The sequence below is a fragment of the Gymnodraco acuticeps genome, unplaced genomic scaffold (assembly GCF_902827175.1).
Source record: "Gymnodraco acuticeps unplaced genomic scaffold, fGymAcu1.1, whole genome shotgun sequence".
NCBI lineage: Eukaryota > Metazoa > Chordata > Actinopteri > Perciformes > Bathydraconidae > Gymnodraco > Gymnodraco acuticeps.
In genome coordinates, this window is record NW_022989957.1 from 229,878 (window position 1) to 241,938 (window position 12,061).

Sequence of the window (12,061 nt, forward strand, 5' to 3'; positions counted from 1 at the left end):
CTGCATAAAGGTGGTGATTTTCTTGATACAATAATTATAGACCAATCTCTATAATCTGCTCTATTTCCAAAGTTTTGGAGAAATTATTTATAATCAACTGTCACATTATCTCAATACTTATAATATTTGTATCTCCGGTTCAATCTGGTTTCAGGCCTAATCACTCCACAACAACTTCCCTACTTAATTTACGAATGACTTGTACTCTGCTGCAATGATGGTGAACTCACAGGTGCCATTTTTATTGACTTGACAAAAGCCTTTGATTTCGTTGATCGATATCTCTCTTGGATAAACTTCACGGCATTGGCCTTTCTAATAATACAGTGTTATGGTTTAACTCGTACCTTCACAGTAGAAATCAATGTGTGGTTGTTAATGGAACTGACCTGTTGATCCAACAAAAGGGTGTACCCCAAGGATCAACTCTGGGCCCACTTCTGTTCTCTATTTACATAAATGATTATCTTCTTGTCTCATTAATTGTTGTACTCACCTTTATGCTGATGACACTGTCATATATACATCCAAATCAGATTTTTCACAAATTCAGATCTCTCTTCAATCGGATTGATATCTTACAGGACTGGCTATCACACAATAACTACTGCTTAACAACAAAATCTTATACCATGGTCTTTGGTACCAGGCAGAAGCTCAATCCAAACCTAATGTAGTAATAACATGTAAGGATGGCACTTCTCTGCATAAAGTTGATAGCTTTAAATATCTTGGTGTATGGCTAGACTCTGAACTTTCATTTAAACTACATATAAAGCATGTAATACAAAAAGTCAATTATGGAATCGGTGTTTTACACCACTCTCACAATTGTTTTACGCTCAGTGTCCGAAAGAGAATTGCTTCTCAACTTATTCTTCCGATTATGGACTATTGTGATGTCTACCAAAATGCACATAAATCAGATCTTGCTCCACTCAACATAGCCTATAACAGACTATGCAGATTTGTTCTTGGTTGTCCTTTTTGTACACATCACTGCACAATGTATAACCAACTTAAATGGCCTTAATTCCTTACATTTATTATTATTATAGCGCTTTTCCAGATGCTCAAAGCGCTTTACAAATACACATTACACATATTTTTTATACATGCAATGGTCACTGGCCTTCTTTAAATGTAAGAAGACACACGCATTGGCTTCAGCTGATATTTAAATGCATTTATCTAACTATCCCCCTTATTTAAGAAGTATTTTGTACCCTACTCACCAATCATCAAGTTAGACATTCTGTTCAGATTTATTCTCTGTCCCCTCTGCAAAAAATTGATTGGCAGAAGAGCGTTCATGTTCAAAGCCCCAACTGACTGGAATACTTACCTGCTGCTATTCTCTGCATCATTGGGTTTGTTTAAACATGCATTATTATCTCACTTTCAACTGGTCTGCACTTGTTATTGATTGATGAAACTGATTTGCTTGACTGTCTCAAATTGTAATGATGTGTGCATTGCTTGCATTTTTCTTAACAGACTGTATGTGGTTTGTCTTGTGTGTCATGTTTTGCATTTCTTTTTGTTTATGTATGTCTGTAAGTTGTTGCTATTGTCGGGACCCCCTTGAAAATGAGATGGTGCATCTCAAGGGTTTATCCCATCAATAAAAATGTCTATATTAAGATATCAAGTGTTATGTTTGACATCACAAAGGAATTCACTTTTTTTAAGACGCCTCCCTGTTTTCTGATATGCATCTGGTTTACAATCTACAGCGTCATGTATCTTACAACTATTGCACATTATGTAGGAAGAAGTATGAAGTAATACAAAACATTAGTAATCCAGGAAATGCCTGTGAAAATGACTTATTTGTATATTGTCGTTTAGGTGTTGATTCACGTGAATAGTCATTTCCCAGGATGTTTTGTGGCTTTTATATCAAACATTTCCTTATATATTTACTTAATGCAGTCACTGTTTCATTCCAAACAAGTTAGCTAATTACAAAGGAGAACTTAAAGTACGTTACAATGTATCTCAGTGCAAAACACTGGCTGGTGAGGGGGTTTGGAGGAAGTATTTCAAGGGTAGAAGCCATCTGGAGGTGGAGTGAACAATCCCATCAGTATGCAGTGGATCCAGAGAGATGCTTACAGGACGAGGAGCTGTCCCTCTGTCTGCTGCCATGTACGGGCATCAGCTCTTTAACAGAGGAAATGAGGGATTGAGGAAACAAGCGAGCATGACAGGAGAGGAATTCAGGCATGACTGACAGATGGTCATGAAGCTGTAGGAGCACTGGGAGTTCCTACAGTAGTTTACAGAATAACAGTTATCAGTTCTTAAAACAATGTATATTATTTGTATGTCTTGACCTACTGCTAAAGTGGTGTACTCACTGTCCAGTTTGACTTCCTCTGATGCATCCTAGCTCTCTGATTTACCTTTGAGCCTAGTTTGTGAGTCCATCAGAAATCAGAAGGAGGCTCTAATGAGGCACAACATGCTGACACAAAAGCTTTTTCGCCGCTTGAGTTATTTGTCATTTTGTTCTCGGCATCAAAATGAGGCCATCTCTCCGTCTCACATTACCACGCGCAGATTTCCTTTAATATTATATGTCAGCATTTCCATGGCGTGCCTGCTGCGTCAGTGCCCTCTTCTACAAACCCCCCCCCCCCCCCCCCCCCCCTAACCCTGCGGGACATGCTGAATGGTTTTATCCATCTTTTTCAAATGTTCAATCATAATCTGACCCTTGCAGCTGGGTTTGTCCATCTTCGCTCAGTGAAGCAACCAGAGGGAATCCGGAGTTTGTTTTGACATCAGTATCAGTCAGGAGAGGAATAGAACAATCTAGAAGCTTGTTCTTTAATTTGAATGATTAAAGGGACCCTATTACGCTCATTCTCAGGTGATATCAGTATGTAGTGTCTCTACATGTCTCCATGCTTTAATGTCCAAAGCTCTTTATTTTTCTCATACTGCCTGTGCTGCAGCACCTCCTTTCACCCTCTGTCTGAAACCATGCAGAGCCCAGTCTGCTGTGATTGGTTAGCTGGCCGGCTCTGTTGTGATTGGTCAACCGCTTAAAGATGTCCCACGCCATAGCCTTACATACGATGTGTTGGAGCGCTAGCCAATAGAAGCACAAGTGTTACATAGTGAAAGGGAAACCCCACAAAGCAAAATAGGGCCCTCTTTATTAATCCAAGCAGATGTATACAGTAGTGAGTGTATGTATGATCTATGTTCAATGTGCATTGTAGAGTTGGTGATGCAGCGGCCTAAGACAGATGTCCTGCAGGACAATAACATCCATCTCAGCTCATCTCAAAAGGCTTCCTCGTGTTGAGAGTGACTGCTGGGCGTTAACCTCTGCACGGTCCTTCCTTTACGGAGTGCTTCGACGGGTCGACACCATTAGAGTCACATGTGTCACGGTGTGGATGGGACTTAAAGTGGGGAGGAGTGTCAGGATGGCGTTTTAAGTGTCTGATAGGTTGTTTTCTTAAGCTTTTAGGGATGAACCCTTGTTGTTAAAGGCAGTTCTGTTTTTATTGTTATCTTTCCTCATCATTCAGAAACTGCATGCCATACTGTGCCACAATATGTCTGATTGTGTTTTTATAAGAGGTTGACAGGCTATTACATCACTTTGTGTGCTAAAGCATTTTATTCATGTCATATTTGTTGGAAAAACTGTTATATAAAGTGAAGTGAGGTCTGGATGCCTTCTTCAGGCTGCACTGTGTTTAGACTGTCTGCAGACATAAAGCAGAGAAGACACAGAACCGTCCTCCATTATGTGACGGGCTTTTATCTGCACCACAAATGAATGGCACTTACTATTCTGCAGAACATGGACCTTTAGGGAACGACTAGAATTCTGCTTCCCTTTTTATTTATGTTATCACAAACACCAGAACCAAACATTATTTCTGTTTTCCTTTCGTAATTTCATTAAGCATTTAGCACAGAGGACATGATTTATGCTTTGCTCCAGTGGCACCTTGATACCTGTCACCACAGCAGTGTGTTTTCTCTCCTCACACTTGCCTCTGTCACCCCCCCCCCCCCCCCCCCCCCCCCCCCCCCCCCCTCAGGCCTGGCTGGCTGAATTCTTTCCAAACACAAATACCTCCTTGAATTTCAATCAGAACCACTGGGATGCTTCAGTCAGCTTTCTGCACTGCACCATATGGTTGCAGAGCTGCAGCTATAACAACTTCACATTATTCCCACAAAGGAAGCACAACCCAACATGAGTGGTGTTGTGTCTGTTCTTTGTGTGCGCACAGATAAGATCCCTGGTGTGTGTGGCTTTATTACAAAAAGTAATTTTGGAGCAGATCAATACACACAGAGGAACTGGGGCCTGTTCTGTTGATCCGCATTGATCCCTCTCTGTGATGCGACCAGACACAACAAACAGCCTGTTTACTGTCCGCCAGATACCTCCCCAAACACAATAAATGAGCTATAGCACTCTGCAGGCACCAAGGCTATATCGAACAATTCCTGGAGCAAAAACAACACCCTTAGTGACATGTTACTGTGCTGGGTTATGTGTTTCAACCGGTCGACAGTGAGGAGGGTTTTTGCGTGCAAGTCTTTGAACCAAATTGGCACCATTTGCATCAAAACAATGCATCCCTTCTTCTTCAGGGTAACCCACACCAGCAGCATTTCTGGAGTCTTTCGTGACTGTCTTTGATTTCAATCTCAAGCAACAGATACCAAATTATATGCATTTCACAATGTTATAATTATATAACAAAAGTGTGGGACTTTGACACTGGAGATTTGTGTTCCTACTTTCTGAGTTGTTTTTCTTTTTATCGTGATTTTGAAGGTCTAATCTTAAGCACAGAAAGAAGCTAATGCTCTAACATTGAGTTTTCTGAATAGATAGAACCATGAAGGTGAATGAAATCATATTTAGGCTCAGAGTATCACATTAAGACAATTCCTATTTCCTTCCAGCTATACCCTTTAATATATCTGTGGTGTTTTGACCATCTGTAGACGTACAGGAGTAGTATCTTCAAAGTAGCAACATGTTAATGCCTGGCCTCATAGACCCTTGTAGTGACTTTGCCAAAAGCCTATAAACAATTTCCTCCGGGGTGAAGCCTGTTACCGTGGCATCGTTGGCCTGCGAGGTGTATTTGACCCCTGACCCCGGCCCTTGATGACCTCAATCAGTCAGAGATCAATGAAAGGTTGTTCATCACTAATGTGTGTGTGTGTGTGTGTGTGTGTGTGGTGTGTGTGTGTGTGTGTGTGTTGTGTGTGTGTGTGTGTGTGTGTGGTGTGTGTGTGTGTGTGTGTGTGGTGGGTGTGTGTTGTGTTGGTGTGGTGTGTGGGTGTGTGGTGGTGTGTGTGGTGTGTGTTTGTGTGTGTGTGTGTGTGTGTGTGTGTGTGTGTGTGTGTGTGTGTGAACTGTAAGGATTCAGGAATGTGCATGAGACGTTGGAAGGTTTCCCAGCAGCAGTGCAGCTTGAGAAATGACAGGTTTTGGATTTGCAGGATGGCAGTTCTGAAATGATATTTACAAATGATGCCTAGCTTCTTCTAATGGTGTTATTTGGTGATACTGAAGGATCAGCCGCCACATTTGGGGAGTGATTTCGATACTCTCCAACGATCTGTGATGTTGTAAGTGGTATTAATAGACACTTTATATTGGTTTTCTGCAGTGAAGGAAAAAGTAGAATTACTATGGTCTTAAATACTCCATGATAATTAAAGAGAATGTTACTTAAGCAGATTAACAGAAGTATTATCGATTAGATGTATGTTGTGTATCTGAAATAAAAGTACTCATTATGCAGCAATTGTTTACTTTGTTATAGAATATCACAATATTATTATATATCTATCAGAGAACGAATGCATGTCAAATCATTTTAATGGTGTAGTTTCCGTATGTGGAGCGAACTTTTCAAAATACTGTGTATATAAAAAATACAGTATCGCATCACATGTGTTTTTATATGGAAAAGTAGCTAGTACATTTGAGTGTCTAATACATGTAGTTGAGCAAAAGTACAATAATTGCCTCCAAAATGTATTCGATAAAAATGTTAATACTCCAGTTAGGTACAAGTATAAAAGTAAGTAAAATACTTAGCAGAACAGAAGGCAGTTTCTCAAGCTTTAGAATTTTTCTTCATGTGTGTTTTATGCAAAGTACATTTGAGTAAGTGTCGCTTTCCTTTAGTTAGCTGTTCAGAAGCTCTCCAAGGTCACCCTGAAGGATCCAGTGAGTGTTTTTCTGTGGGTGCAGATTCTGCTGCAAAGCCTCTCTGTATTTCTTCCCTTCATCTGAACACAGTTGATGTAGCTGCTGACTCTCTCTGTACACACATTTCCACACTTAATGAAAATGTGCTGCATTTCAGCCACCTTATTTCCCAATTCCAGGCGCTGACTTGCTCTGCCGTTTGTCCAGTTTTGCACCGGCACCCTATAAGGGCGAGGTGACGAAAAAGATTTTTATAATTGGATTTGGTCCACATTGGCACACGGTGGGTTTGAGTGCACAGCGGTGTCCCAGTGGAGAGCCAAACTTCTAACAGACATCTTTTCAAATCCTCTCCCAATCCATTAGCCGAGGCCTGAGATTAAAACCCTGAGGTATCAAAGGAAGTCGCTTCTTCTTCGCCTTTTACCTCAAAGAGCAACTCTCTTTCTATTTCAAGAGGGAGGTCAGAAGTTCATGTATGAATGTGTGGAGTGTGTGTCTAGACTCCCGCTGAGCAGTGGGAAGTGGCAGCTGGGATGTTGGCCGGAGGACGCTTTTGTCAACTTGAAGGAGCGTTTGGCAAGGTGCCCCCTTCACCCGTCACTTCCTCTAACACAGGACGAAGCATCTTGGTGTCACACTGCTGAGGGTCACATGTGATACTTCACCCAGTTTCCTACTGAACTACTTCCCAAATAAACACTATTTAATGTATTTAAAGCAAGCTGTAGTTCATGGTAAAATCAGCTAGGGGTGTTGTGTACACTTTAGTCTTAAAGGGTAATTCTGGATAAATGCAAATTAGGTTTTAAATTCAGTTTTCCTCAGGATTTTTACCGGTTATTACAGCGGAAATAGTGGTGTCAGACATGTCAAGAAAGCAGTTTATTAGGATTAACTCACTCCCGACTTCTCTTAACTTGTGCGCGGCTTGAATTTAGGTTATTTTGTCAAACTACTATTCCCAATATCAATAACTATGTTTATATATGCCCTTATTTTTGGTCTTGGAATACTTGTTCCATACTTGTCATGAGTAATGGGGCTACTATTCCCCTGTGTTAACATTGAAACCAAGATATCGTGAAAAACCTGACGCATACACTGGAAAAAAAGTAGTTTTGACACTTCTTCTCTCAATTTCTTTATTTCATAATAAGCATAAAACATGCATTGGTTGGTCTGTTTTCTGAAAAAATTACCCTGATCTATGATGCAACATTGCCACAGCTGTTTGGCTGCTCCTGTCTGATTCAGCTTCACTGTGTATGGGACAGATGCCAGGATGACTCTACATATGCAGAGTGTGCCAGACACTGCTGATAAGTAACAGTGTTTTGACAACCATCAGCCCACAACCCATGCCTGGTGGAAAGGAAAAAGGCTGAGTAAAGTTCACGATGGAAAGAAATGGAAAGCATTGGGAAGGAGTGAGGAAGTAAGACATGACGAGTGATTGATATAAGAAGTGATTCAATGTGTTACGTAGTGAGCTTTAGAGGTGTTTGTGTTGTACTTGGACCGAGGAAGGATAACTGTATTCTCTTGCTTCAAGTCTTTATGCTAAGCTAGACTTACCATTCAACATTGATATCCTTTAAATAAACTACCATGTGTTGGTTAAGGTAATGAAGGAAACTATCCCCTTGTGAGGTTTCACAAGGTGATAGTTTCCTTCATTACAACTTGGCTTATTGATGTCTTTTTAAAGAGGACATAGTATGCACATTTTAGGTGTATATCAGTATGTAGTGTCTCTACATGTCTCCATGCTTTAATGTTCAAAAAGCTCTTTATTTTTCTCATACTGCCTGTGCTGCAGCACCTCTTTTCACCCCTGTCTGAAACCAGAGCCCAGTCTGCTCTGATTAGTTAGCTGGCCAGCAAAGTTGTGATTGGTCAACCGCTTAGAGATGTCCCGCCCCCCTTATCTCGTACATTGTGTTGAAGCAGTAGCTCATAATGTTTAATAGTACCACTGTGTTACCTAAGAAAACAAATGGAGGCGAAAAGTTTTCAAAAGTACTTTGGTCTAAAAGCCTTGGTTGAGGACAGCCAGTATTACGAGGCTGCCAGTCACGTGCCACACACACGTCTAATGGAAAGGCTACCATTACGCTTGAATTCCTTGCCTGACCACACACACATATACATACACACACTCATGGCGGTGAGTATTGAAGGTTTTCTATGCAGGCGAATTTGATTCAGGAATATGGCTGACCCACATCCAGAGGCTCAGGATGATTAAATGCTACAGTAAAGTCTCGGCTTCCTCGAGTTACACACGAACACACACTAAACCCATTTAAATCATTGTACTGTTCTATGATCCCATCAGCATCCCAGTCAAATCACACACACGTGCGTTTCTCAAGGACAGGCGGAGCAGCCAAGCGCGATGCAAACAGTGAACAGTGCAATTTAGTGCTCCTTCCCGCTGTGAGTGACGCGTATGAAGCTGCTGCTGTTCAGGAGCTGACAGCTGACACGGATTGCTTTTGTTCTCCCAGGATGACAGAACAGTTTTATTTTGCCACTGCTTCATGTTTATGGGTTTTCTATTCATCAGATTGTTCAGTTGTGCTATCTACATGGCATTGCATTACTGAATAAATCACAATGAGAGATGTAATATTAAAACAAGCTCACTATAGATAGGAAAGTGACATTTCTAATCTGTCTCAATGGAAGGCAAAAGACAATCTCTGTTTATTTAAATGTATGGTTTATAGAAGGGAATTTGATGTGATAGGCTAAGGGGCGGGACATCTCTAGGCGTGTGACCGATCACAACAGAGCCAGCCAGCTAACCAATCAGAGCAGACTGGGCTCTGGTTTCAGACAGAGGGTTAAAAGAGGTGCTGCCGCATGAGAACAATAAAGAGCTTTTGAACATTAGGTGGGGTAGGTAAGTTTGAGAAACCGGCTCAGATTTTATATTCCATGGAATGCTCTTAACATCCCGATAGCAATGAATATCTTTAAGTGCTTTGACAAAAATCCATTACAAAATGTCATCTGTGGAAGCCGTGGCGCTGTAAAAAGCACGACCAATCATTTAGCCGGCCCGGCTAAAGTAACTGGATGGCCTACCTGCCTGTCAGCCTTCCATCTGTGCACAAACTTATCTCGTGCCCTCATTGTTAGTGTGCGCGTTCGTGTGTGTTGGAGGGGGGTCTGTGAGGAAGTGGCAGATTTCTTCCGGCTGTGTATTTTCAAATTCTAGCACTCGAGCCGGTTTCTCCAGAATGACCCCACCTTTAAAGCATGGAGGCAAGTCACAGTAGAGACACTAAATACTAATTTGAAGCAGAAATTGAAACAGAAGAAACAATAACCTATACAACTGCTTCTGTAATGAGTGACGGATCAGTCCATAGTTACTACTGGTTGGTTTCTGGACGTATATTAAAGCTGCCTTGTTTGTCTCATGTGCAATCTTACTTTGGCAGAGCTTTGAGGCATAGGCGTACATACACAATGCATGGACACACCTTAGACTTGAATCTTTAGTGTTGTATTGCACCGTATATCAGTGGAAAGAGGGATGTCGTAGCTGTTTGAGAGCCCCCAGTGTACAGCAGTGGCTCGTTGGAGAATCCATGTGGTGTCCCTTCTTTCACCCCTCCACACTGCTGAAGGCTAGACTGCAGGAGCTTTATGCACATGAATTAAGGCCAGTCAATACCTGCAGCTCCTCCATCTCTACAGCGTCACACACGGCCGCCGGTCAGGGTGTCCTACACTGCCCCCATGAGGGCACAACCTGCAACTCCCACGGTCCTGATGATGAAGGCGATGAGACTGTACATGGTGTTATACGACGTGTTAAATGTTACAAGAGGGAAAAAACATCCCACTTAATTTCATTACACCACCCATTTTATGTCCATTCTTTAATCATTCAGTCCTATCATATCCGTCTGTCTCTGTCTCCACGGTGATTTGTCACCGCAGATACGTCCTCCCTGGCAACAGCTGTAGGCGAGACAGCCGAGGGTGACGCTCATACGAGGTGTGACAGCAAGTGTATTTATAGCCCACACACAGGTAGCCACACACACTTCAGAGGATGCTGCTGTGACGGGAGGAGCAACAAAGGCTCCTTTGTTAACAGCTCTTATTAGCATGGAAGGAAGCTTTCCAAAAAGTCTTTAGGGTAATGTTACATTAAATGTGTTGTGAATGTCGCTAAAATACACAAATATTTTCAAATATCAAATACCATCCCAAGCTGCTCACTCCTTGACAGGTTCATGGGGAGGGTTGCAGTTTTAGTGACACACCAAAGAGTTGCTATGATTGACTGTTCAAAGAAGAATATATGAGGAAAACAGGCTGTTTTTCTACTTTTTGAACAACCTAGGAATCGTTTTCTGTTTCCATCTATCCTTTCTATCAAACATGAAGAATGGGGAAAGGCAGATACTGCACATTTAACTGCGTGCCGACTTCATATTCAATGTCTAATGTCAGTGACAATATGGAAGTTGGTTCTGACTGTGACTAGCTTTGTGCTTAGGGCCCTGCAGCTATGTGAAGAAATGTTATCTAATATTATTGCCTATTGTTTTTAAAGTCAAACTAGATAGTCTTTCTGTTTTGTCACATCAAAAACAGAATTTGGCACGTCTGTGTTTTAGGGCGCCCACGATTTCAGAATGAATCAAAACCCTCAACTCATTGGTTCGTCAGTTAATCAAACTGTGTCTCTGTCCTCTCCTCCCCAGCGATGGTGGTCCCAGACGGAGCATCAGAGAAGTGTGGGCTGGGGGATGATCTGGGCAGCGAGGAGGACCTGCTGTATGAAGAGTATCGAGGCTCTGGTCATCGCTTTGGACACCGGGAGGAGGCGGGGGCGAGCAGCTGGCCATCAATGAGGTAGGCAATATGGAGAGGTCTCTACCAACAAATGATGGATTTCATCAGGGTATTTTCTAAGAAGAAGAACTGCTCTAGGTTGAATGTTAAGGGGACCTATCATGCAAAATGCACTTTTTGATGTCTTTCATACATAATATGTGTCCCCGGTGTGTCAGGGAACTCACGCAGCGTCAGAAAATAAAACCCTCTCTCTTTTCCTCCGTACCGTAACGGAGCTGATCCAGATTTGCGTCTGATATGATGTAATATCTGAAATGTGGACCCACGGCCCAATCAGAAACGTTGCTTTCAGAAACAATGCCCGACTGTTTTGGACGTAATATGGTCGGTGTTTACATTAGCATCGCTAACACTCAGAGCTAACCTGTACTGGAGAGCATGTGTGTGAAGAAGCAGGAAATAAAAAGGAACTCACCTTGTGGTATAACCGGCAAGAGAGAAAGCCTTTGAGCTCCAAACTGTTTCAGAGAGAATCCTTGATAATCCATGATATGGCGTTTCATCACGGCAGCATTTAGTTTAGACAGTAGCTGCCGGGTCCCGCATGAGCTCAGCCCCTCCTTTTTTTCCAATTTTCTTTTTTTAAAGCTTTATACCCAAAATCAGCACTTTCGAAACAGGAAGTGAATAGAGGGATATGAGGCATGGCTAGAATGGGTGATCTGTTTGGTATTTTGAGCAAAACACTTCATAGACATGTTTTTATATGTATCTGAGACCTATGATATGATAGGTCCACTTTAAAGAAACTACATGTAGAATTATTCTATGACAAGTCTTTGCGTGTATCATTTTTTTGTTTTAAAAAATATAATAAAGAAAAATAAGACAACCTACTATGAAAAAAGTATATCAGAGACTAAAGTTGGAAGAGGTGTTACGTTCAAGCAAGATGTCTTACTGCAGAAATGTGTGTAAGAGTGTATTAGTGGGGGTCTCGGGCCTTTGAGTAACTGTTGG

At 41.7% G+C, this 12,061-nt stretch overlaps 1 protein-coding gene across 1 annotated transcript in view; it reads left to right on the forward strand.

The window, feature by feature from the left end:
* LOC117542842 overlaps positions 1 to 11,098 on the forward strand; it is a gene marked incomplete at its 3' end in the record, with an annotated part of 61,197 nt that extends 50,099 nt beyond the window's left edge. The window contains 1 exon segment of the mRNA XM_034210712.1: positions 10,948 to 11,098. Coding sequence (XP_034066603.1) covers positions 10,948 to 11,098 — 151 coding nt within the window.
* Between the last annotated feature and the right edge of the window lie 963 nt (positions 11,099 to 12,061).